This window comes from Myotis nattereri (genome assembly GCF_964212035.1).
Source record: "Myotis nattereri genome assembly, chromosome: 10".
NCBI lineage: Eukaryota > Metazoa > Chordata > Mammalia > Chiroptera > Vespertilionidae > Myotis > Myotis nattereri.
In genome coordinates this window covers 1420936-1448070 of record NC_138085.1, presented here as the reverse complement: position 1 = coordinate 1448070, position 27135 = coordinate 1420936, and the positions used below count along the sequence as shown (strand labels likewise).

The 27135-nt window shown below is 49.5% G+C and overlaps 1 protein-coding gene across 1 annotated transcript in view; it reads left to right on the top strand.

Moving 5' to 3' along the window:
* SLC9A2 (solute carrier family 9 member A2) overlaps positions 1–27135 on the top strand; it is a gene marked incomplete at its 5' end in the record, with an annotated part of 122954 nt that overhangs the window by 41523 nt on the left and 54296 nt on the right. The window contains 2 exons of the mRNA XM_081101633.1: positions 10730–11193; positions 17586–17836. Of these exons, the coding sequence (XP_080957759.1) occupies positions 10730–11193; positions 17586–17836 (715 nt within the window). The remainder of the gene's footprint in view (positions 1–10729; positions 11194–17585; positions 17837–27135) is intronic.

The following is a 27135-nucleotide window of genomic DNA, read 5'->3' as shown; positions in this document are numbered from 1 at the left end:
TGGGTGTGGAGTGAGGGTGGAGGGTGGGGCGGGAACAGAGAGGAGGGGAGTTATGGGGGGGAAAAAGAGGAACAAATGTAATAATCTGAACAATAAAGATTTAATTAAAAAATGGGGGAAAAAGGTGACTTTCAGCATGCCTATCTTTTATTTAAATAGTCTTCACTTTTTGGTCACTGATTATGTCACTTCTTTGTAACTGAGATGTTTACAGCATAGGACTTCCCTCTGTTTTCTTAATTCCTTTTTTCTTTATAAATGCTAAACTCTTTGACCTATCTGGAATTTCCCACAGTTGTAGAATTAAAAAAATAAGTGTATGTGTATATTCTTCTTTACCTATCTCATCCAATACCACTGATTAAATTAGTCTCTTTTCCCACTATTGTACAGCATCTTTATATGATACTAGAGGCCCGGCGCATGAAATTCGTGCACAGGGATGGTCCGTAGGCCTGGCCTGCGATCAGGGCCATCTTCCCCTGCTACCCACAGCCAGCCCTACCCCCACCGCCACCCACCCCCAGTTCCCTGTTCGCCGTCAGGCGATGGGAGCCTGCCAGCCGGGGAAAGGGACTGAGAGTGGTCAGTGCACCTCATAGTGACTGGTCAAGTGGTTGTTCTGGTCGTTCTGTGGTTAGGTTCAATTTGCATATTACCCTTTTATTACATAGGATTGTTGTACCCACTATATAGGCAGTCCTCGGGTTATGTTGGACTCGACATAAGTTGTTTTGTGGTTACATAGTCATCTCCCATTTATTTATAAAAAAAAGTTCCATCATTTCTACGTATGTACATATGTGCTTCATGTTTTTTATTATTTATATACCACAAAGTCAGGAATTGTTATCTTTCTTTTAAATTTTTTTTACTGTTTCACTTCATTACTGCTGTGTATGTGCTCCATGTGAGTGACATAGATGCTTATGTAGGTGGGTTCCGACTTATGGCGAAAATCACGTTACGTTGCATCGTAGGCATGGATCCCTGACATAACCCGAGGACCTACTGTATACCATTATATGGTCTTACTGTTTCATCAGTATGATCCATTATGGGATTAATAAAAACACATGCCAATATTTTGGTCAATGGTATTGGGTAGGTTTGAAATTATGCCCTTTCAAAAATGATAGCTCTTTTCTAATGTTCTGTAAAAGTTGTCTGCCATTTCTTCTAGATAAATCTTACTATCAATTTGTTAATCTCTGTGGTATTTTCCAAAGAGATTCTGGTTGGTGTTTACAATCTTAATTTCCTTCCCTGAAATGTCCCTTGCTCTGTCCTCTGTCTCAGTAAATAACCCCACTCTACACTCATTTGTTTGAGCCCAAAACTTCGGAATCATTTTGATTCAATCACACACACACACACACACACACACAGAATGTTTTGGCCACCTAATGTGTAGATTATCCACAGGCAATTCTCAACTACTCTGTGGACACCAACTGGGTATCCTCAATTCAGTTCAACTCTAACATCATCTCCTTGGAGTTGGCACCAGGTCCCACTAGCAAAGAGCTGAGTCTGACAACACTGCCCACATTTCAGATACCAATTGTGGTCCCGGATTGCCATCTGTGCTTCTTACTGCCCAGCTATAAATTGGGATTCCCATGATGCCTTCCTTGGATTCAATAATTTGCTAAAATAGCTCTATCGCTTGCTATCTTGCATTATAAATACTTACGGCTTTGTCTTGTCTCCTGTACCAAATATAAGCTCACTGCAGACATGGTCTATTCATGATCCAACTCTGGGTGTCCAACTGCCCGTTTAGGTCCAATCCAACTGGGCATAATTAGAGAAGGTGCAGGCTTGGCTGAGGGACACACCAGGATCAGGCCTAAATGGGCAATCGGACATCCCTCTCACAATCCAGGACTGCTGACTCCCAAATGCTTGCCTGCCTGCCTGCCTGATTGCCCCTAACCACTTCTGCCTGCCAGCCTGATCACCCCCTAACTACTCCCCTGCCAGCCTGATCTATGCCTAACTGCTCCCCTGCCAGCCCAATTGCCCCTTACTGCCCTCCCCTGCCAGCCTGGTCACCCCTAACTGCCCCCCCCTGCAGGCCTGGTTGCCCCCAACTGCCCTCCCGTGCAGGTCTGGTCACCCCCTAACTGCTCTCCCCTGCAGGCCTGGTCCCCCCCAACTGCCCTCCCCTGTTGGCCTGGTCACCCCCAACTGCCCTCCCCTGATGACCTGATACCCCCAACTGCCCTCCCCTGCAGGCCTAATCCCCCCAACTGCCCTCCCCTGCAGGCCTGGATCCCCACCAACTGTCCTCCCTACTGGCCTGGTCCCCCACAACTGCCCTTCCCTGAGGGCCTGGTCCCCCACAACTGCCCTCCCCTGCAGGCCTGGTTGCCCCAACTGCCCTCCCTTGCTGGCCTGATCCCCCCAACTGCCCTCCCTTGCTGGCCTGTTCGCCCACAACTGCCCTCCCCTGCAGACCATCTTGTGGCGGCCATCATGTGTGTTGGGATAGTGGTCAATTTGCATACTGGTCATGAGTAATTAGCATATCCGGTCATGACTAATTAGCATATCCCTCTCTTAATATATAGGATTATGGCCTTCACTTCAAGGTCTATTTTGTCAGATATAAGTATTGCTACCCCAGCTTTTTTTTTTTTTTTCATTTCCATTTGCCTGGGAGGTATTTTTTCATCCCTTTACTTTCAGTCTGTGTGAGTCCCTTGTTCTGAGGTGGGTCTTGTGTAGACAGTATATATATGGGTCATGTTTTCTTATCTATTCAGCCACTCAATGTCTTTTCATTGGAGTATTTAACCCATTTATGTTTAAAGTTATTAGTACTAGGTACTTGTTTGCAGCCATTTTTATTCGTTGTGCCTGTGTTCCTTCTTCCCTTTCTATTTCTTCTTTTTACAACAGTCCCTTTAGCATTTCTTGCATTGCTGGCTTGGTGGTAATAAACTACCTTAGCCCTTTTTTGTCTGTGAAGCTCCTGATTTCCCCTTCAATTTTGAATGATAGCCTTGCTGGATAGAGTATTCTTGGATTTAGTCCCTTGCTGTGCATCACTTTGTATACTTCATTCCATTCCCTTCTGGCCTGATGTGTTTCTGTTGAGAAATCATTTGATAACCTAATGGGAGATCCCTTATAGGCAACTCTCTGTCTGTCTCTTGCAGCCTCTAAGATTCTCTCTTTGTTGTTAACATTTGCCATGGTAATTATGATGCGTGTTGGTGTGGGTCTTTTAGGGTTCATCTTGTTTGGGACTCTCTGTGCTTGTGTGACTTTTTCTTCCCCAAATCAGGGAAGTTTTCTGTCATTATTTTTCAAATAGGTTTTTTAATCCTTGCTCCTCTTCTTGTCATTCTTGCACCCCTATTATACATATGTTACTTTGTTCCATGTTGTCACAAAGCTCCCTTAGGCTCTCCTCCTGCTTTCTAATTTTTTTCTTCAATTGCAGTTCAGATTGGCTGTGTTTTGTTGCCCTGCCTTCTAATTTGCTAATTCGGTCCTCTGCTTCTTCTAGTCTACGGTTTAAAACTTCCACTGTGTTTTTTAATTGTAGCTATATCACTCTTTATTTCCTTTTGATTCTTGCATAAGTTGTTGATTTTCTCATCCAGCTGGTTTAGAAACTTATGACCGTTACTCTGAATTCTTCTTCTGACATATTACATGCCTCTGTTTCACTTAGTTCCTTTTCTTGCTTTTTCTTTTGGGATTGTTTCTTTGTCTCCCCATTTTTGCTCTCCCCAAATTATCTAGGCACTGAGTTACACAGGGCCTGTGGCTGCAGTGGCAGGCTTGGCAGGAAAGTTGCACAGTTCAAGATTCACCAGCGGGTCCAGTTTCTGGGACACACAGGGCCCGGGGCTGAAGCAGCAGGCCTGGCGTGAGGGGGATGCAGTCTGATATGTGCCAGCAGGCCCAGTCACTGGGACACGCCTTGGGCAAACTTCTTAACCTCTCATCTGGGACAAACTGAGTTTCTGTGCTTTCTCTTTGGCATTTCTCTATGTTGTGCATTCAGCAACAGGGTAGGATTTGCAGCTTTTAGATTGCTGGGGTTTATAGAAAGCCCCCACTTCCTCTGAGCTCCACTGATGGGCAAGGTTCTGGGGGACCCAGACACATACGAGGAGAAACTTGACTGTCTGGCATTGGGGCAGGAACTTGGGGGCAGCTTTCTTCTAGCCAGAGGTGCTCTCAGTGGAGGTGCTCACAGCAGTCATTGTTCCAGTGCTGGGACTTCCCCGGTCATAGGGCTGACTGCTGCTTTCACCACTCATTTTCAACATAGCACTAAAACTCCCAGCCACAGCAATGAAACAAAAAGAAAAAATAAAAGGCATCCAAGTTGGAAAGGAGGAAGTAAAATTGTCATCATTTGAGAGAACCCTAAAGATTCCACAAAACACTACTAGAACTGATAAATGAATTCAGTAAAGTAGCAGGATACAAAATAAATATCTAGAAATCAGGTGCGTTTTTAAACACCAGTAATTAACTATCAGAAAGGGAAACTAAGAAAACAATCTCATTCACAAATGCTTCAAAAAGGATAAAATACCTAGGAATAAATTTAACCACAGATGTAAAAGGCCTGTACTCAGAAAATTATAAGATACCAAAGAAAGAAATTGAAGAATATACAGATAAGTGGAAGCATATACTATGTTCATGGATATGAAGAACTAACATTATTAAAATGTCCATATTACCCAAAGAAATCTGTAGATTCAATGCAATTCCTATCAAGATACCAGTGGCATATTTCACAGAACTAGAACAAGTATTCCAAAAATTTATATGGAAACACACACACACACACACACACACACACACAAAATAGCCATAGCAATCTTAAGAAAGAAGAACAAAATTGGAAGAATCATGCTACCTGATAAACTATACTATAAAGCCACTGTAATAAAAAAGCATGGTACTGGCATAAAAACAGACATATAGATCAATGGAACAGAATAGAGAGCCAAGAAATAAACCCATAACTTTATAGTAAATTAATATTTAACAAAGGAGGGAAAATGTACAGTGGGATAAAGATAATCTATTCAAAAAATGGTGTTGGAAATATTGGACAGATATGTCCCAAAAATTTAAACATCTTCTTACACCTAACACAAAAGTAAACTCAAAGTGGTTTAAAGGCTTAAATATTAGACTTGAAACAAAAAAACAAAAAAAAAAAAATCCTAGAAGAAAACAGAGATAGTAAAATCTCAAATATTTCTCATAGCAATATTTTTTCTGATATATCTCCTCAGGCAAGGGAAACAAATGGGACTATATCAAATTAAAAAGTTTTTTTTTAATTTTTTTATTGATTTCAGAGAGGAAGGGAGAGGGAGAGAGAGATAGAAATATCAATGATGAGAAAGAATTAGCTATTGGCTGCCTCCTGCATGATCCCTGGTCCTAAAACCCAGGCATGTGCCCTGGCCAGGAATCAAATCCTAACCCTCTAGTTCATAGGTCAACACTCAACCACTGAGCTACACTGGCCTGACCAAACAAAAAAGTTTTTGCATAACAAAGGAAACTATCAACAAAATGAAAAGACAACCACTGAATGGAAGAACATATTTGCCAATGATATGGGGTTAATATCCAACATTTATTAAGAATTTATAAAACTCAACACCAGAAAAACAAACAATCCAATTAAAAAGTGGGCAAAGGATCTGAATAGACATTTCTCCAAGGAGGACATACAGATGGCCAATAAACATATGAAACGATGCCCAACATCACTAATCATCAGAAATGCAAATTAAAACCACAATAAGATATCATCTCACACCTGCCAGAATGGCTATCATTAATAACTCAACAAACAACAAGTGTTGGTGAGGATGTAGAGAAAAGAGAACACTCATGCACTGCTGGTGGGAATGCAGACTGGTGCAGCCACTGTGGAAAGCAGAATAGAATTACCTCAAAATATTAAAAATGGAACTGCCTTATGACCCAGCAATTCCACTTCTGGGAATTTATACACAATGAAATACTACTCAGCTATAAAAAGAAGGAAATTTTACCCTTTGCAACAGCATGGATGGACCTAGAGTGCATTATGCTAAGTGAAATAAGACAATCGGAGAAAGACAAGTACCATATGACTTCACTCCTTTGGATTCTAATGAACAAACAATATAGAGACAGACTCATAGAGAGCAGGCTGACAGCTTCAGAGGTAGGGTTGGGCGGGGAGGGTTGGAGGAATTGAGCAAAGAAGAAGAAAATAGAAAAAAGAGAAAACAACAGGGTTGTGATGACTGGGAGTGGATGGGGTGTGGAGGAGGGCATAGGGGATAAATGGTGATGGACAGAGATTTGACTGGGGGTGGAGATCACACAATACAGTGTCTTATTTCACTTAGCAGAATGCGCTCCAAAATTCTACTGGTTCCTGATGTGTTGTAGAATTGTACACCTGAAACCCATAGAATTTTGTTAGCCAGTGTCACCCCAATAAATTCAATAAAAAGGAACAAATAAAAATGTATATTTTGTTATGTGCACTGAGATACATGAAATTAGCATTTTAGGCTGAATGAACCTGCATTATTTCTTTTAATACTTAAGAACAAGTTTAATGTATTTCAGAAATATTTACCATTTTCCCAGCCAAATATGCTTGAGGTCGTTTGGACCGTTCCTGGCTGTAATCCAGTGTCCCAAGGTGCTTTGTGAGTGAGCAGCCCCGAAGCGCGCTCTGCAGACCTCGTCCGCAGCCACTGGCACTGCGTGGCTCCACTGGTCACAGGCGTGGCGAGTGTGCGGCCCTGAGCAAGGCCGTTGTGCTGGGCCTCTGCGCAGACGTAGCATCCTTAGGGCTGTGTCTGCCTCAGCTCAGGGTGCTCTCTCCTGAGGCCTGCCCGCCTCACTCCGCAGCGCCCCCTCCCTCGCTGCTGGGGAGAGCCTGAGACTTTGTATGGTTCTTGGTGCTGTGGTGAATTTCTGATTCAGATTTTCACACTGTTGCTCTTTTGTGGGTTGTGCTATTCCGGTGTTTCTTGCTTTGCTTTCTTCCCAGAATTTGACAAAGAGATTATTTTAAAATGAGGAAATGTGATGAATTAATTGCAGTTAAGCATAGTTCTTTAGTTTTTAAGCTCATTTAATTTAAAAAATATATGCAGAGAGAAATTAAAATAGAGTCATTCCAAGAGAGGAATATTTAACCATGTATTTTGTACAAGAGACCTCTAATCACGGTCCCCTTCCCATAAGAGAAGTTCTATTGCAATTAAAATAAAATAATGGTAAAGCATCCATTCTCACAGACTTCAGTGTACCGGTAGTCAGTGCAGGACACAAGGATAACGCTCTAAACACCACAAGCAGGAAATACAAAGAGCAAATGAGACCGGGGTGGGTGAACCTCAGCCCAAGGGCCCATACGGCCCGCCTGGTGCTGACAGCCTGCGGGTGGAGAACGGCTTTCACAATATTTTTAAATGGTTAAACAAAGTCTACAAAGATAATATGTTGTGACACATACAGTTGTATTCTAGTTCCAGCCCACAAACAGCGTTTCACTAGAGCACAGCCAGGCCCACGCACGGAGGTGCAGCCTCTGGCCTTTGTCAGCAGCAGAGCCGAGCGTGGCTGCAAGCGGAGCAGGTGACTAGCGGTGCCTTTACGGAGAAAAGGGGGTGACCCCGACCGAACCCTGGGCTGTGCCTGCGGCAGCTCATAGGCAGCCTTCAGATAAAAACTTTAGGTGATTTCCCCCCATAACTGGTATATTTCCCGGTAATAGTAGCTGGGATAGTGACCTGGGGAAAGCAAATTCTGTGTATTCCAGCCCATATCCTCCTCAGGAAATACCTGGTGGGGAGGGATGGCCAGAAATGCATGCCCATTTGTAAACGTTGGTTTATTTGTTTCATTCTGTGAATAATTAAGTTTAAGAAGACTTTTTGGCTTTGTTTTGAATAATTATCTTGCTGAAAAGTGTGATGCTCGTCATTCATAAAAGTGTAGACATCCATGCACAAAACCGTTGGTGCCGCAGAGCGTGTGTCATAGAATTCAGTGTCTGCTGTGTCCCCCAAAGCGCGAGCTGAGATCACCTGTGAGGCCTTCTCTCAACCCCTCCCTGCCTGTGGGGCACCTGGGCAGCTTCAAACTGCTGCCCACGTTCAAGCCAGGGTCACTCCGACCAACGTGGACGGCTAAGCCTTCCTAAGGAAGGAGAGCAGCACTTTAAAAGCATAAACGCACGGTTTCTTAAGTAAATGTTTTGTCCTGCTCCCTGCTGTTACCTGATCCGCTGCCTCACTTCCCTGGCCTCCTCCAGCCCTTCCTCCTGGCCCCTGGGTCTCCCACCTGCGTTTATGCTGCTGTGGCCCCGCCCTTCCCTGCTGCGTCCCCGCCCCTCCCTGCCGCCGGTCCCGCCCTCCCTGCCGCCGGCCCCGCCCCTCCCTGCCGCCGGCCCCGCCCCTCCCTGCCGCGGCCCCGCCCCTCCCTGCTGCGGCCCCGCCTCCTGCTGGTGCACCTGCAGCTGGGTCCTCCCCAGGATCAGCGACGCACCTGAGCGTGGCAGGTGTCGGCCTGTGTGGGGCAACAGCGCTGCCTCTGCTCCTTCCTTCTCTCCCCTGGGCTCCCACCTCCGTCCTGGGAACCAGGTCTCCTTCCCACCAGGGATAGACGCACCCGACACGGAGCACGGGGTCCTGAGGCTGGGTGGCAGGGAAAGGAAAAGAAGGCAAGAGGGAAGTAGGACCTACGGAGAACAGGCTCCCCCCTCCCAGTTTGCCTGCAGAGCGCCCTGCTCCTGGGTCTGTTTCTTTGGAACTGTGTTTTCTTGCTTTTTCACGGACGGGAGGGGAGAACACCAGCCTTGGGGCATCTGTGCCACTGCAGGCTCAGTGGTCAGTGCTCTGCGGCTCCCGGCTCAGTGACCTTACAGCTCTGTATGTGGTGGGTGCATGGGGCCCCATTTCACAGATGAGCAAACTGGCCTCAGTCTGATAGAAACTTCCCACAGCCGCAAGCAGAGCCTGGAGGAGCTGGGTCCAAAGCCGGGGCCGCTGTCTGGTGGCAGCTGGCAAGGCCCCAGCACACAGGTTCGGTCTTCCGGTCTGCGTCTCAGAAAGGAGCTGAATGCCCATGGCGCTGGGAGGCGGGAGGCACGTCCTCATTGCACAGGGAGAGCTGCTGCAGGGACCAGCCAGCCGAGGACAGGGTCAGGGATGTGGCTTCGAGGACTCCTTCCGTTGCCCTTTAACAGAGGTCAACAGGCCAGAGGTCATGGGGAAGCCCTATTGAACCAGGTGAATGTGTATGTTCCCCAATAATTACCGAAGTCTGCTATAATGTAAATAACAAAATAATCCAAGCTGGAGGGATGGTTTGAGTACCAAATAAATGTTAATTTAATTATTTAGAGATTAGTTATTTACATCTCTTCGAATGATGGTGATTTTCCTGGTTCACAAACTATTTCATGCTATGAGTTAGAGTACGGTTTATAACTTCCAAGAACTTACTTATTAAAACTCCGTGATTGTACGTGTTTAAGGACTTACTCTGTTGTTTCCATGTTATCTTCTGATCATTCAGCTCATTGCCACGTGCTGCGTTAGCTCTAACACGTGTGACATGCCTCAGGATGGCCTGAGGCCTTACAGACAGGAGGTGTCCTCGCCAAGCCCTCAGGGACCCTCTCACGTGCAGTCACTCCCCAGGGGCCCCTGTGCCCCTCCTGCGCAGGCCTCGCCCTCACGTGCCCCCGGGGTTACAGCCCCACTGGCCCCCTGGTTAGGAGACAGTGTCTTTCCCACATCTGCACTCCCTGATGCCTCGTCCCTCTCTCGGAGGTCAGCACCCTCCCCCAGGTGCCGCCTCCGGTGCAGCCACCCCCTCCCCCGGGCTCTGCTCAGGGCACTGGGCTGGGCCTTCATCGGCGGGAGACACATCCGTTCTGTGAGACTGGAGACCGTGCGCGTTCACATCCTCCCACAGCGGTCACCCTGCTCCTTGGACGCCTGGCTGTGTTGGCTCTGCAGGAGCGGCCGCCAGGACAAGGACACACGGTCCGCACCCGAACGACAGAGCCGGAAGCTGCGCGCAGGAGGAAGCTGTGCCTCTCCCCGTGCAGAGCGGCAGGAGGCGTCCGGCAGCTGGCGTGCGGCCTCGACGCGTGGGGCCTCTTTGAACCTCCACTCCCACTTACATATAAAAAGGGTCGACAAGGTTGCATCAGAAAATGTGTTGGGAATCACACTGTTGTCCCAAATATAAAATTGCATTGTCTTATTTAAGAAAACAATCGGAATTTAGACAAAATGGTACTGTATATTGTGTACCTATGGCGACCTACCTCTGGTTTAAATTTAAAGTTGTACCTGAAAGTACTTGGTGAATAGCTTTAGGGAGAGCATCAGACCTTTACATCGTAATCGAGAAAGCCAGTCTATAGCCAATTGTACTGACCTGGGAGATTGTTGTTAATCCTCACCTGAGGATATTTTTCCATTGATGTTTAAAGAGAGTGGAAGAGAGGGGGGAGAGAGAGAGAAAGAAACATTGATGTGAGAGAGACACATCGATTGGTTGCCTTCTGCACACTCTCTAGCCATGAGCCAAACCGCCAGGGCCCACCTGGGGATGCTGAAATAGGCCCATTGGTTCCGTCAGAGAACCGACCTGTCTCCTCCCTGCTCCTGCCTGACCCACGCCCATGTTTCCGTTTGCTTCGGAACAGGCTTCCATCTCTACCACAAGCTGCCCACAATTGTGCCCGAGAGCTGCCTCCTCATCATGGTCGGCCTTCTGCTCGGGGGCATTATCTTCGGTGTCGACGAGAAGTCGCCTCCCGCCATGAAGACAGACGTGTTCTTCCTGTACCTCCTGCCCCCCATCGTGCTGGACGCGGGCTACTTCATGCCCACCCGCCCGTTCTTCGAGAACATCGGCACCATCTTCTGGTACGCCGTGGTGGGCACGCTGTGGAACTCCATCGGCATCGGCGTGTCCTTGTTCGGCATCTGCCAGATTGAAGCCTTCGGCCTGAGCGACATCACTTTGCTGCAGAACCTGCTCTTCGGCAGTCTGATCTCCGCCGTGGACCCCGTGGCCGTGCTCGCTGTCTTTGAGAACATTCACGTCAACGAGCAGCTCTACATCCTGGTCTTCGGGGAGTCCCTGCTGAACGACGCGGTGACAGTGGTAAGCCCCGCGCGGAGTGGCACCTGTGCTGCCCAGGCCTCTCGGGCCGAATGCTCTGCTGTCTGTCCTGAAATTCTTAGTAAGAATTTATTTACTGCCAAGTATCTGTTTGCCAGTCCACAGCGCACCTGCTCTGTGTCTGCCCTGGCCATGCCAATGCGCGGTCCCACGAGCGGCTCCAAGGATCCGGCCCTCCCAGCTCCCAGCGCGGTCACCTGGGCGGCCACGAGCCTGCGGGAGGCACCTGCATTGGGGGCAGGGCCGGTGGGCAGCCGATGCCCATGGAGTGGCCCCCCTCTGGAGGTCCTTTAGTCTGTCACGTGGGCAAAGCTCAGCACACAGCTCACTTCTGGTTGGCACTCAGCCAGCATTGTTCTGGGCTTCACCATTTTCCCACTAGTGGGTACTTATTCAGGAAATGCAAATTATTTTTAATTCTTATTAATTGGCACATAGTTAGAGGCAGAGGCAGTAGGGTCCTGTGTCAGCCACAAGTACCGCCACCCCCTGCGGAGCCACTCAGAGGGCTCCGGCTGGTGAGGGGGTGCTGTGTCCCGGAGCCGTGTCCGGGGCAGGCATGGCGGGAATGGCCAGAGGCATGGGCGTCACTGACCTGTGCATGCGCACCTTGGGCTCGGGGCTTCATGACAACCTATAAATACGTATTCTCCCCATCTTGCAAATAATAAAGTTGAGATAAAGCTTATTAAGTAACGTGTGTCTAAATAACTTAAGTAATTTATAGAACCCCCCCCCATTAATTCCTGTTATTAAAATGTTATCGCTGAATCATTTAAAAGTTAGCATAAATTAACAGGGAGAGCCAGCATCACCCTCTGGCAGTCTGTATGCAGACCCCTGACCTGGGCAGAACATCATCTTGAAGGATGTCCATTAATTCCATGTGGATATTATTTTTTAGAAAATAAATTTGATAAGGAAACCCAGCTTTTTAGAATAGCTGCCAAGAGACTTGTAGACAGCCAAGTGAACTCCGGGAACAGTCTACCTCCTTCACTCCATTGCTCATTAACAGCAGCCAGTCATTAACTCACCATCTTAGACTGTAGCGGGAAACAGCCATCACAATGAAGAGATTTTGTAACTCTTCTAGTTTCTGAAGGCGCCGAGTTCCATGTGTGAGTTGTGTTTGGTCAGATACATCTTTCCCTGGTTGAGGGAGACGTGGGCAGTTCAGTGTGGGGCTCCCGGTCCTACTGAGTGTAAAGGGAACGACAGAGACCTCACCCCATGTTGCCGCTTCCTTCCAGGACAGGTAGCGGTCGGCCAGGCTCAGGAGCAGGAGCCTGGGCCCCGCTCTCAGGTCCCTCCCTCAGATGCCTCCGTGGTCCTCCTTCCAGTTTCTCAGGGACCAGGTCTCAGTGTATGAAGGCCCGGCCTTCCGGAGGCATGTCCTGGGCTTCCTCTCGGAGGCACAGAGCCGCCGGACGTGGCCCTACGACGGGCAAGCTGCCGCCGGACCAGCACCGGAAGCAGGGCCAGGGCAGAGGACGGGCCGGCTGCCCCAAGGCCAAGGCCTGTGAGTCAGGGTGTAAGTTACGGTTTCACCCGAAAGCGCCTTCCTCGGTGGGTTATGTGCCCTGGGCTGCCCCTTAGGTCCACGCCTGCACAATAAGAGGACATGCCCAGGGCTGTGCCTGCCTATTGCTGAAGATATTTATTTCACTGAACTGGTTGAACAGTGGAGTGAATTAGAAAACAGGTATAAGAATTATGATTCTGTCTCTTAGTCAGGCACCTTCAAATATAAAGGGGACATGTTTTCTGGAAGGTTTATTGACTCAATCATCTAGTCTTATCTCTAGGAGAGGTGTAAGGAACTCATGGAACAGAGAGAGATATAAAAATACGGACCATGCCATGGCCGTTGTGGCTCAGTTGTTTGGGCATCGTCCCATCCACTGAAACGTTGCTGGTTCGATTCCCGGTCAGGGCACATGCCCGGGCTTCAGGCTTCATCCTTGGTGGGGGGTATGCAGAAGGCAGCCAATCGATGTCTCACTGTCACATGGATGTTTCTATCTCTCTCCCTCTCCTTTCCTCTCTTTGAATCAATTTTTAAAAATAAATAAATAAAAATTAAATTTAAAATTCTCCTTCACATTGGAGATCATTTAAAAAAATATATGGAGCATGCTGCATACAGTGAAAATGATGAACACTCTGAGTTGCAACTAGAAGGGTGGAGATTAACAGGGAGAATTCATGTTTAAATGTAGTCTGGAGGGTTAAGTGAGATTGTGGGTCCCCAAGGCATGGTAAATTAAATACTGAGCTAGAAGAGTTGAAGGGTAGAAAACCTACCCAAAAATGTCTCAAAGCAAAGAGAAATTGATCATATATGACTGCACTCAAACTCTGTGTGTTCTTGCCTAGGGCAGGAGTGGGGAAATCCAGCCTGCGTGTAAGGCCTGCAGCATCATGTGGTCTGGCCCTGCCAAGGCATTAGGGGAGAGTTAATTAAATGTTTGAACAAATAGAGAAGCTCATTTTTAAGCTGATAATTTTGTATGGCCTGTGAATGATGTTATAAATATCCAAATGGCCCGTGGCAGGAAAAGGCTCCCCACCCCTGGCCTAGGGTGATAGTGGATTGGATAGTGAGTGGAATTAACTGGAGAAATGACAGTCAGAAAAATAAAGGTGAGCTTTGTGCTTTCCCATATAATTAATATTTTAGGAAAACATTTAAAATCTCTTTTATCAGGCAAAGATTGCTAAGGTGCCCGGTTATTTGAGAAGTCTTGCTATTTCCACAGTAGTTCATAGTCAAATGGCTTAGCTTATTACATGGTAATTTCCAACATCATTTCTAGAACATGTTAATGCAGCCTAATATTCTAATACATTTTCCAAGAAGAATTAAAATTCTTCAACCTGCAATAGTCAGCATGGCCCAGGAGAGCTGGCTGTGCAGTGGATGTCGCCTCAGGAAGCTGGAGGGGATGTGGTGACCAATTGACACCCTACTTTGCTTTTTGCAAATGGCAGAATAGATTTAAAATTCCTCATCCAAAAATTATTATTCTTTGTGTTTCACATCAGAAAAAATGACCTAAAAGCTGTTTTCTGGGACAGAAGGGTCTGAGAAAGGACTGAATTGTTTGCATCTTTGCATCACGGTTTCACTGCATTATTGAACATTTTTAATCTGCCATCAAAATAGATAATTTGTGATGTTAGTAATATAAGTGTTTTAGAAACATAATTGTGAGAGAATGACTGGGAATCACGCAGCTGTCAAATTAGCCCGTTACGGAAGTTGGCAAGGGTGCCCCTGGCATTTCAGGCTAAAAATACCCTCACCTGTGGGGTGACCTCTGCACAGACCAGCCACAAGCCAGCCGCTCCCGCGGGCAGAGCACACGTGATTCACAGATACAAACCCTAACGCCAGAAGCACTTGCTGTGTAGATTCCCTGCAGTGAGGTTACAGGACTTAACTGGAATGAAGTCACTGGGTTGTGGTCAGTTGTAACTAGAAGAATTTTATCTTGTTCTGATCAGTAGGTATCAAGTTCAGTGTAAAGCAGGTGGGAGGTTATGGAAAGCTTTCTGGTTGTCAAGGTAACGCTGCTACCTAAGATGTTCCCTGCAGCCCTGCCCTGGCAGCTGACGGGAGGCGTGAGCCTGTGCCCAGCTCTGCCCTTTGCAAAACCTTCAGGAACATGAGAAGCAGGACGTAGCTCTGGTAGCTCTGAGGGATGGAGCTGTCAGGAAAACGCTTGGGAAACAGCATGACTGTGTGCTTGCTGCTCCTTAGAAACTCGTGCTGGGCCTCACCAGTGGGCGGCGAGGGGCGGGGCGGGGGTCAAGAGACAGGGAGGGGAAGGGACGCGGATTCTGTGCACCAGGGGCTTGTAGTTCTGTTGGAGAGCTGAGGCACCTCAGAGGCAGCACCCGCAGCACAGCGTGGCCTCCCTGCAGGCCCTGGGTGGCTGGGAGTCCTCCGGCTGCCGGAGGCAGAGAGGGGTTGGCAGGGCAGTGGGAGGCCAGGCCGCTCTGGGAGGAAGACCAGCTCCAGCTGGGCCAGGGAAGACAGGTACCCTTTTCCTAGATTTAGGAGCTGGGTTTCTACAAAAGAAAACAACAACAACAACAACAAAAAAAAACGCAGGATGGAAACCCGAGATGAATAAGCATGGTGTGTATGGTCCTGGCCAGTGTGGCTCCGTGGTCAGAGTGCCAGACCATGCATCGAAGGGCCGCAGGTTCAATTCCCAGTCAAGGACACGTACCTGGTTAGTTGCAGGTGGCTCCCTGGCCCTGGTGGGAGCAGCTTTGAGAGGCAACCAGTCAATGTGTCTCTCTCCCATTGGTGTTTCTCTCTCTCCCCCCCGCCGCCCTCCCTTCCACTCTCTCTGAAAAGCAACGGGAAAGGTATCCTCCTGTGAGGATTAACACAGGCAATGAGTGAGGAGGTGAGTTTTGTGCAGCAGCGATGGGACCCCTCCCAGACGGAGGCGTTGGGAAAGCGGAGTGACAAGAGAAGTGTGCCAGGTGTATGGCGCCTTCCCCAAGCCGCGGTCCAGGATTTTAACCTTGAGCGTGCAAGATGGGATAAGTGAGTCTCGTGGTGCTGGGGCTTTAGAGTGGGGCACTGTGGTCCTGGTGCGGCTGGAGGCGGGCGGCAGGGCTGAGTGCCTGAGTGGCTGGGGGCTGCCACCTGCCACCGCGGAGAGGGCGGCCGGGCAGCCTGTCTCTCCGCGGGCAGCGAGTGACCTTCACCTTTGGCCTTGGCTGCCAGAGGGAAGGGGTATAAATAGCACCTCCCTGAGCCGCTCTCAGGAAGCAGGTGGCTCGTTGTGCTGATGAAACCCGAGGTGCGCAGAGGCCTCGGTTGCAAGTAGGAAGCAGCTGCTGCGTGGAGTGATGACGCCGGCAAGATGTTGCAGCCCTCGGCGGGCGAGGGAGCTGCTGTTCCTCTCTTGCCCGGGCCTCCTGGCTGCCAGGCCACGTGCTCCTGGTGTCACACCAGCACCGGGAGGAGGGACGCCCTGCCGGCTAAGTCATGAGCCTCTGCTGCTGTCTCAGGCCAGCGGGCGTTCATCGTCATCTGCTGGGCACATGAAGTAAATCATGATGAGGCGTGACCCTCGCCTACCGGGTGTATGACCCAGTGGAAAAGAGGAAGCCGTTACCCCACACCTGCAACGCGTCGCTCTAAGGGCCGTCGGTGGGAGGAGGCGGCGAGATGGGTTTTCACTAGGACACACTCTGGTCGGCTCCCCCGTGGGTGACCTGGAAAGACTCGCCTGGCAGGCCCGGCGCCCTGGGCTAGGGGTCGCCTCTGGCATTTTGTGTGATTGGGGGTGAATTTGAGTTTCTCAACCCAAGTGAGAGCTGGCATGGCCTGTCCTCGAACAGGCCTGTGTGCCCACAGATCCCGTCAGCCGGCTTTCCTGGGGTTCTGCCTGTCAATCTCAGTCAGGGGAGCAGGGCACCTGCTTCCTTTGCGCTTCCGTGGCTGGTTCTGGGGGGAAGTGGTGGGTCAGGGTCCCTTCTCGCTTCAGCTCAGAGGCCCTCGGCCATGTGTTGAAGGCATGTTGCCAGCGGACAGGAAGTGCCTGGCATTGTTGAAGCGTATTAAACTAGCACTATGTAAAGACTGCAGATTTCTCAGAAACCAAGCAACAGCGTTCGCTTGTCACGTTAGAGGCACAAAACATGTGTGAAGTTGTAGCACATACGTGTATGCACCCACACATACACACACATGCAAACTGACACATATGCACCCACACATGCACACTCACACATACACACTCGTGCACACTCACACATACACACTCACACATGCACACAGGTTGCTGCTTCTTGAGAAGACTCCTTTGGGTCTCACATTGTACCAAGCACGTGCCTGTGTGGGGGGCTGGGGGGAGCTAGGCAGAGGGCCTCGGGGGCCTGGGTGGAAGGTGCCCTCGGGTAGGGCACCAGCACTAGAGGACAGGTCCTTCCAGGGCGTTATCCCCGACAGGGCCTTGGAAGGTCACTGATTCACGGCCCCCTGTCAGGCATCAGTGGCACAGGCAGGGTGTGCCAGATGGCAACCAAGCATTCAAGGAGCTTCCAAGTGGCATCCAAACATTGATGGTTTTGGAGTAAGTTGTACAATAATTTTGAATTCTCTTCTCACTTACTTTTAGAAAGAGTTTTCCTGACAACATGTTGTTATCAAAGCCTTTGGTTTAAAGCTATTGAATATGATTTAAATAAGCAAATGCATAGGAACTGCCACGGCCACCGCTTGGGTGCCCAGGAGGCACGTCCTCTGAGAGGCAGGCGCATGTGGTGGTGGGGGGCGGCGGTGGGGAGGTAAGGGGGAGGGAGGCTGGAAAAGCTGACCATGACCATCCGCTCCCTCCCCGCAGGTCCTGTACAACCTGTTCAAGTCCTTCTGCCAGATGAAGACCATTGAGACTGTTGACGTGTTTGCCGGGATTGCCAACTTCTTTGTTGTGGGCATCGGCGGCATGTTGATCGGCATCTTCCTGGGATTCATAGCGGCATTTACCACGCGGTTCACACACAACATACGGGTGATCGAGCCACTCTTTGTCTTCCTGTACAGTTACTTGTCCTATATCACAGCCGAAATGTTTCACCTCTCAGGCATCATGGCGTAAGTATTTAATCCCTTGTTAAAAGCTCTTAACGATGGCACTTCACCGGATTCATGTATTCTCAGCTAAACGTGTTAAAGTTAAGTTATGTGAAAAGTAGGTTTTCTTACATTCTTCTAAGAACAATTAAAAATGGGTTTCTTACTCTTTGTTTCAAAGAAATGAACATATGCAGCGGCCAGATTCATACAGAAGCGACCTGGTGCCAAATGGAGACTGTGGGGTCTCATGTGAAACGTGGTCATCATCTGTGGGGGTGACTGCCAGGGGCCACGAATTTCTGCGTGTGGTGCCCATTCCAGGGTGTCCATGCGGGCTGTGCACTACCCCAAGGTGCCATCACCCCAACGCGCTTGTTCTGGGATAGCAGAAAACCTTCCTTCTGGCGGGAGATTTTACTTTAATAGCTTAATGCCATTCACAGTAAGGCAGTGGATAATTACGTAGTTTATATTTTAAATAAAGAAACTTGACCATAGAGCAGGAAATGCATACAGCAGGGATTGTTTCTTTACTGAAGGGCTCTCACACGCGGGCTGAAGGGTGGCAGGGCTCGGACCCGGACCTTTGGAGGGAGCCGCCTCACGGGGCGGGGTGAGCCTCTGGGAGGTGGCACACCGCACGCGGTCCGGGGGCGCTGGCAGCGATGGGCGCCTGCGTGTTGGCTGGGCAGGAGCTTGCACAGGCTGCTGTGTGCTGGTCTCCAGGCCGGGCCTGCTGTGCAGATTTCAGTTCTGCGTCACGTAGGCTACTTCTCCTGCGCGTGTCCTCTCGCCACCTGACTTAGTGCTGCTGCGATGAAGGACTGTTGTTCGCCTCCTCCCGCACCTTCAGTCAGAGGCAGGTGCAGCCTGTGGTGCAGGGCGGCGGTGCCTCTGCACAGGCGATGGGCCACTGTGATGAGAGCCAGGAGGTGCAAGGGCGGGCGGTTGTCTGCCTCACGGAGAACCTGAGTGAAGCAGCGTGACCCAGCCGGGCCCAGCAGCGGAGTGTGCTGCTCCCCCCGGTGCCGTTCATGCCGCCCGCGTGCCTCCCGGCCGCTCAGAGTTCGCTGACAGCGTCACGGGCCGGGCGGAGTCACGGGTGGGCTCTGTGTCTAGTCTCCAGAGCAACCTGGGGCACGTGGGGTAAGAGCCTTGGCTGTATGTTCCCGTGGGCACACGTAAGTGTTCTGGAACCCCACACCGTTATCGGGGCGTGTCCATCTGCCCGGGGTTCCAGGGCAGGGATTGGGGTGGGACGGCCATCATGTGGGGCAGGGCGTGCTGGTGGGGCTGGGGGCCTGGTGCGTCCCTGCTGGGCAGTGCCCCTGAGGCCAGGTCCACAGAGCAGAGTCGAGCTGCAAGCCCTGACCTGCTGTGGAGACGGGCTCAGGGGTCCGTGGCTCTGGGGGCCGGGACCAGGGACCAGGAGGGCCACACTGGTGGGCGGGTGGAAAGCATCACTTCCGTTTCCCACTTGAAAGTAAACATTTAGTTCACAGCCTCGTGTGCAGAAGAGGCCTTTGTACAGGCAAGCGACGATGGCCCTTGCACAAGTGCACTAAGCAACAAGCTAACCCACAGGGTGCCGTCACAGGGCGTCTCAGCCTCTGGGTCTGGAATTCCCTGCACACCAGTCGCAGTTTGCTCCGAGAAGCCACCCGTTTTCCGATGTGGGGCAATCAGCATCCTGGTCCCCGCTCGGCCGCGTGGGGTGCTTCTGTATGTCCACGGCACAGACGCGCCTGCCCCTCGGAAAGTGCACGGTGTGTACGTCCTCCTGCGATGACCTTGGGACGTTGGACAGGGAGCCCAGTGCAGTGATGCGGTTAAAACTGCACGGCCGCGTGCACCTCTTCCATAGAACTAGTCATTTTTTCCGCATTTGGATTGCACTGGGTTTAGAAAGTCCTGTCATACTTCATGCTAGTTGCACGCTCTTTTGCAACTTGCAAGCACATGTGAAGGTTATGGGGTGAAGGCATGTGGCGAGCTGTGCTGAGCAGCTCAGCAATCCCCCTTTTATGCTGAAGAGAAACGGGCAGCCGCGTGGAAGCCAAGTGGCCCAGGTGAGCAGCTCGCGCGCTGAGAGGGAGGTCAGCAGCCTCTCCGAACCTGAACCTGTAGCTCGTGGACGGAGAACGTGTTCTCCCGGGTTCTGCCTGCCCTCCTCCTCCTCCTTCCCACCCGGCCCTCTCCCCTCCCTCCCCTTCCCATTGCCTTTCAGTCCCGGCCCTTTGTGCTTTGGCTCTGACCCGGTGGACAGGGGCAGCCTGTGCTGGAATGCGGTCATTTGCCCCGTGGGTAGTTAGGACGGAGTCTGATGAGCAGGAACATCCTTCTGGGCACCCGAAGGCGCGGGTCTGGTGCAAAAGGCAACCAGTCTCTGCGGTAAGAGCGCTGGGCGGGGCTCGGCCGTTTCTCTAGGCGATTTCTGTGGCAGGGACCTCGGGCTTCACGGAGCTTCCGTGTGGCAGTTTATCTTTTTGTCATGAAATTGTGGCTTGATATGATTTCCAATGACCAAGAGTAACTTAAATTGTACCAGGTAGGATTACAGCGGTCTCCTCCATCTTATGTTGCTTGGAGAGCTGAATGGTGGGCTGTCTCAGGTTTGTTTCCCTGTGTGGCCTCTCCTAATAATTTAAAACCTCATTTAGTGCTAAGGAATTATTTACACGCACAGCTCCCTGTGTGTCCGGGAGGGTCTAGCTGCAAACACTGAGAGGGTAGATGAACCCCGTTTCCTACTGCACTCCTGCTCGTGTCTAAGGTGGACTCAGTTTTGCAGCAGGGAAAGTGTGTGGTGTGCACGTGTGCGCGCATGTGTGTGAGAGTGTGTGCACATGTGTGTGAGAGAATATGCTCATGTGTGTGCATACGTGAGAATGTGCATGTGTGTGGATATGCACGTGCGTGCACATTGTGTGAGGATGCATTGTGTGCACATGTGTGAATGCACACTATGCATACGTGTGGATGTGTACATGCATGTGTGTGTGAATGTGCATGTGTGTGAACGTGCGTGCATGTGTGAATGTGCACGTGTGTGCACATTGCATGAGAATGTGTGTGTGTGTGCACGTGTGTGTGACTATGAACATGTATGTGTGTGCATGTGGGTGTGGATGTGTTTCAGGGCGCATTTCCATGGCACTGGAGCTAAGTTAAGTTAAGGAAAGTTTCAAGTCGCTGAACAAGAAACTTCCCATCTCAGTGGCATCGCCCCTGGGTGTCACAGCACTATAGCCGGGACATAGAAGAAGCCAAGTTGTTGTTGATTTTAGAAATTCTTGTCTTGTCTCGTGTTTTTGGCTTTACTCCGAAACATGCTCAGAAATAGCACACGGCTTTCCCCAGAGCCTCTCCCTTCCCCGAGGACCCTGACAGATGCCTACGCTCAGGCCTGGGCATCACTCAGTGGGCTCTCTCCCGTGACCCGGCACCTCTCCGGTCCCTGCCTTGCATCCCACAGGGTCTCTTGTGCTCCAGTCAGTGGGCGCAGAGCACGCTGTCCTAAAGGAGGAGCTTTGGTCCCCGCAGCCTGCGGGGGGCGCTGCTTTCTCTTCGATGTGCTCCGGGAAGTTCAGAAACGGCTCAGCCCTCCTGCAGGTAGGGGAGCAGGCATCGGTATTTCTTAGTTTTGTTTTCATGGGTTAATAATTCCTTAACCTTTCCTCCTTCGAGGATGCTTAGAATGTGTTCTGTTTGGTGTTTCGATTATTCTCGAAGCATTATTGCAAAGAAAAGAGTGGTAATTGTTAGTCTCATGTTGTGAATGACTGAATTGAGGCCCAGGTGGACATAAATCAGGACTGTGTGTGAGACTTGGGCCCTGGCCAGCAGTTATCTGGCCAGCCCAGGACATGACCCCATTTCCCCCTTATAAGCCAAACAAGCACATTTTAAAGATTCTTATAATGAGGATTCCCAGAGCACATTCTTTCTTCTTCCTGTGTTCTTTGTGTGAGTTGCTCATTATCATGCACTTAACACTCCGATAAACTCGGAGAGTGTGCCTGTTTGTCGTTCTGAACTTCTATCTGGTTCCCCTTCTGTGCCCAGCACCCGCGGCACTTAGACCATCTCTTCCAGAGGCGATCAGGTGCAGCCACAGCCCCACATGCCAGACGCTCCTGGTTACAGCGTGTCAGGGGCACTGTCTTCTCCGGAAAGAGCACGTGGCATCGCAGGACACAGAGCTTCGTATGTCTGTGTGCATCTATGTGTGTGCATATGAGCAAGGCGGGCTTCTCTTCATCATTTTCCCAGCCCTGTCTCATGTTTGCCGAATGTCTTTCTTACTGCAGGACCGTGACTGGGAGCTTTAACAGGCACTCTGCCCGGTGTCCCCGGGATGAGCACTTGCTCACGCCCTGGCCTGGCCTCCAGGCCCACCCATGGGCCTCAGCCTCCCAGATAGAGAGCGAGCAGAACACCAGCTTGCTCCCAGGGGCGCTGCCACGCTTGCAGCCCGCCTCCATCCCCACCCCAACCCCTGGGCCTGCACACATGCCAGTTCTCAGGAGAAATGACCGTGAAGGACTGAGTCTGGTGCATGAGCCTGGTCTTCACCCTGCAGCCAGCACCTAAAGCAGCTGTTCGCCTCCCAACAGTTCAAATTGTTCATATCAAAATGACCCCCAGAGTGAGGTGCTGGTCACCTGCGTCACCTCGCAGCTACCGTCTGTTCTCACGTGTATTCACGTGTACATCGCAGCATTGCTGACCAGGCCGCAGGCTGTGCCTTGGATCCCAAAACTGGTTCTTACCCCTGCAGGTGTGCACTTCGGGCCTCCATCACCCCCCCCCCATGCCCCGGCCCCGCCCGGCAGCCACCGCCTGCTCTCTGTTTCTGTGGCTTCCACATACAAGTGAGGTCATTCCCTCCACCGATGGCTGTCACACGCTATAAAGAACGTCTGCTTGTGAGCAGGGGCGGCCTGGGACTCAGGGAGGAGCAGAGTGGAGGCTTCTTCTGAGGGGCTTGTGAGGACTGAGGAGTCAGTGGAGCCTCCTGAGGGAGGACTGTCGCCCCGCCCACACTCGGGGCGGGTGTGGTCACCCTCCAGTCTGGCTAGGACGGGCCCCCCGAGGGAACGTGGTCCCTCTGTAGGCACGAGCACAGCCCTTCAAACAGACTCCCTGGGTTTGGGCATTTTCTATTTTTCACAAACAGTAATGGCACTGACACAATATTTAACGTTCAAAATAATATATTTTCTTGCCTTATCTTTTTAAAAGTAAAACAACATTAAGGATGTTATTTAACCTCTGATTGTGTCTGGATGTGCTCTGCAGGCTGACAGCAGAGCCTGTCTGCTATGGTCTGTGTGGGAAGTACAGTTACACATGATTCTCAGTCACAGGCATCACAGGCACAGCCCGTGGTCAGTCGCAGGAGTCAGCAGGACTCACCACAGCGTGGGTGCGGGGTGTGAGGCGCGGTGAGAATGCAGGAAGCAGCATGTGGCATATGGCACAGTTCTGAGCAGCATGGACGAAAACTGAACATGGCCACCTAGTGAGCGCCAGCATGGCATGTTCCCTCTGTGGGGCTCACTGTAGGGGTGCCTTTTTATTAAGAGCAAATGGGTAAAAGGATGTAGTTGGGGCCTTCGGCACCGATGGTCTACAGCCACCTCTCAGTGCCATCTCCCAGCAGCGTCACCCGGGCGCTCACAAACGCCTGGCCCTCAGGGAGGCAGCAAACAAACAGAAGCCAAGGAGTCGCACCTCCGTGGTTGAAGATGATCCGGGGGATCCCAGAGCCGCTCAGCTCCCCAGGCTCCTGACACGGGCTGAGTGACCAGGAAAGCTCTGTTCTCCACAGGGCAGTATGATGGGGCTGGCCATGCCCAGGTGGAAGCCTTAAGGATAGAGAGAAGGGCAGCTGGGTAGACAGAGCCCTGAACCAAAGGCTCAGGGGGCTCCTGCCGCAGCAGGGGCGCTCAGGCGGCGAGGAGAGTGGGGGCCTGGTCTCGGCCTGTTTGGTTCTGTAAGCCCAGAGCCTTTGGCAGCTGTAGGCAGAGAGGGAACACGTTGTGTGCGGGTTGCTGTAGTGGATTCAGCTTCTTACCCCATCACAGAGCCCCGGGGGTTCACTGGAGCTCTGGGCAAAGGCTGAGCCATGGCCTCGGGCTCCTGGAGGCCAGGACTGCCAATCGCCGCTGGCAGGAGAGGGAAGGTGCCTGGGAGAGACAGGTAGAGAGAAAGCTGTGAAGATGCCTGTATTCTAGACCAGACAAGAGAAGATAGGAACCTACACGGACCAAGGAGTGAAAATCAGAGAAGGGAAGGGAAAACAAATGGCGAAGTGTAATTAAGTCCACAAGAGTCCTCAAATCTGATGTTATCCCTCACTTTCATGCTCCAATAAAATTTTAAATGAAGTGATTCAAGTTTCAGCTCTTTCTCATTCATTCTCCCTGCCCTGACCTCTGGCGATGATCCACGTGCTTTCCTCCAAAGCAGACATGTTTAGGGGCCACCTGGGGTTTCCACACACGGAGTCCACGCCCAGCCAGACACCCCGACTCCATAGGCCTGGGAGAGGCCCAGGTGTTTTCCCAAGGGTATCTAGTAATTATGTCATCCACAGGCCATACTTTTTAAAAATCTTTATTATTGGAAGTATTACATTTGTCCCCTTTCTTCTCCCAATGACCCCTTCTAGCTCCCCACCCCCCGCCCCAGGCCTTCACCACCCCACTGTCTGTGTCCATGGATTATGCATATATGTATTTAAATTCCTTGGTTGATCACTTCCCACCCATCCCCACCTTCCCTCTGAGATTTCACAGTCTGTTCTATGCTTCTATGTCTGTGGGTCTATTTTGTTCATCAGTTTATTTTGTTCATTAGATTCCGCAAATGAGTGAGATCATGTGATACTTGACTTTCTCTAACTGACTTATTTCACTTAGCATGATACTCTCAAGGCCCCTCCATGCTGTCTCAACGGGTAAGAGATCCCTCTTTTTTACTGCTGCATAGTATTCCATGGTGTAAATGTACCACAGCTTTTTATCTTCTCTTCTGCTGATGGGCACTTAGGCTGTTTCCAGATCTTAGCTACTGTAAATTGCACTGCTATGTACATAGGGGTGCATATGTTCTTTCTGATTGGTGTTTTGTGTTTCTTAGGATATATTCCTAGAAGTGGGGTCATTGGGTCAAATGGCAGCTCCATATTTAATTTTTTGAGGAATCTCCATACTGTTTTCCACAGTGGCTGCCCCAGTCTGCATTCCCACCAGCAGTGCACTAGGGTGCCCTTTTCTCCACATCCTCACCAGCACTTGTCATTTATTGATTTGTTGATGGTAGCCATTCTGACAGGTGTGAGGTGATACCTCAGTGTCATTTTAATTTGCATCTCTCTGATGATCAGTGCTTTGAGCATGTTTTCATATGTCTCTTGACTCTGTATGTCTGCTTTGGAGAAGTGTCTACTTAGGTCCTTTGCCCATTTTTTAAATTTGGATTGCTTGTCTTCCTTTTGTTAAGTTGTATGAGTTCCTTATATATTTTGGATGTTAACTCTTTATCAGATGTATCATTGCCAAATATGTTCTCCCATAGAGTGGGCTCCCTTTTCGTTTTGTTGATGGTTTCTTTTGCTGTGCAGAAGCTTTTTATTTTGATGTAGTCCCATTTGTTTATTTTCTCTTTAGTTTCCATTGCCCTAGGAAATGTATCTGTAAACATATTGCTACAAGAGATGTCTGAGATTTTGCTGCCTATGGTTTCTTCTAGGATTTTTATTATTTCATGGCTTACATTTAAGTCTTTTATCTATTTTGAGTTTATTCTTGTGTATGCTATAAGTTGTTGGTCTAGTTTCATTTTTTGCATGTATCTGTCCAATTTTCCCAGCACCATTTATTGAAGAGACTGTTTTGACTCCGTTGTATGCTCTTGACTCCTTTGTCAAATATTAATTGTGAATAATGGTTTGGCTTGATTTCTGGGTTCTCTATTGTGTTCCATTGGTCTATATGCCTGTTCTTGTGCCAGTACCAGGTAGTTTTGATTACAGTGGCTTTGCTCTATAACTTGAAATCTGGTATTGTGATCCTTCCAACTTTGTTCTTCTTTCTCAAGATTGCTGCAGCTATTCGGGGTATTTTTGGTTCCATATGAATTTTTGGAGTATTTGTTTTAAATTTGTGAAATATGCCATAGGTATTTTAATAGGCATTACATTGAATCTGTAGATTGCTTTGGATGGTATGGATGTTTTAATGATATTGATTCTACCAATCCATGAACATGGTATATTCTTCCACTTATTTATGTCTTCCTCTATCTCTTTTTTCAATATCCTGTAGTTTTCAGAGTACAAGTCTTTTACCTCCTTGGTTAAGTTTATTCCTAAGTATCTTAATTTTTCTGTTGCAATTATAAATTAGATTTTTTTAGTTTCTTTTTGTGTGAGTTCATTATTGGTGTATAAAAATGCTATGAATTTTTGGGTGTTAATTTTGTATCCTGCTACATTGCTGAATCAATATATTAAGTCTAGAAGTTTTTTGGTGGAGTCTTTAGGGTTTTCTATGTACAATATCATACGCAGACCATACTTTTTAGTAGCACTGCAGTAAGAGCAGTAAAAGTGGACTGTACCAGAAAGAAGACTCACTGATGCTCCCAGTGCTGGTGTGGAACCCTGAGAGGTCTGGGTGTTTACTAGGTGCAGGGCTGTTGCATGCTGTTTCTCAGACCCAGGTCCCACAGCAGCTCACCCCAAACAAGTAGTTCTCCAGCTGGAGACCTTCCATTTCATCATCCAGATCCAGGCTCAGTTCCTGCCTCTCAGGACTTTGTCAGCACTGCCCTCCGGAGCAGGGGACCCCATGGCTTTCCTGATGCTTGGGTTTCATTACACTTTTGACAATGGTTGTGGTCCTCTATGTGTTCATTCTCGCCACAAAGCCGTGCCTGTTTTACTTTCCAGTAAGTGCTATATAAACATTAGTTGAATTGAATTGAAAGCATACAAAGGGGGGAAAACAACACAAAGATGTGGGAAAATCCATGAAACTGGCAAGACTACATGAAAAATCAAGCACTTACAATGGCTTGAATTTACTTTATTTAATTTTTGATAGTTTTAAGAAAGGTTGTTCAGTTTTAATGCCTGGATCCTGCTTTGAAAACAATTATTTTCTTGCACTTTCCCATATGTCATGCTCACTCTTTCTTGGTTGTCAGGTTTCCTGGAAGAGGCAATGCGTTGTGTAGGAATCACACCCCGGGCACTGTTTGACCTCATGAGAGAGTGCTGCATTCTGAGAAGACACAGTGCCCCTCCC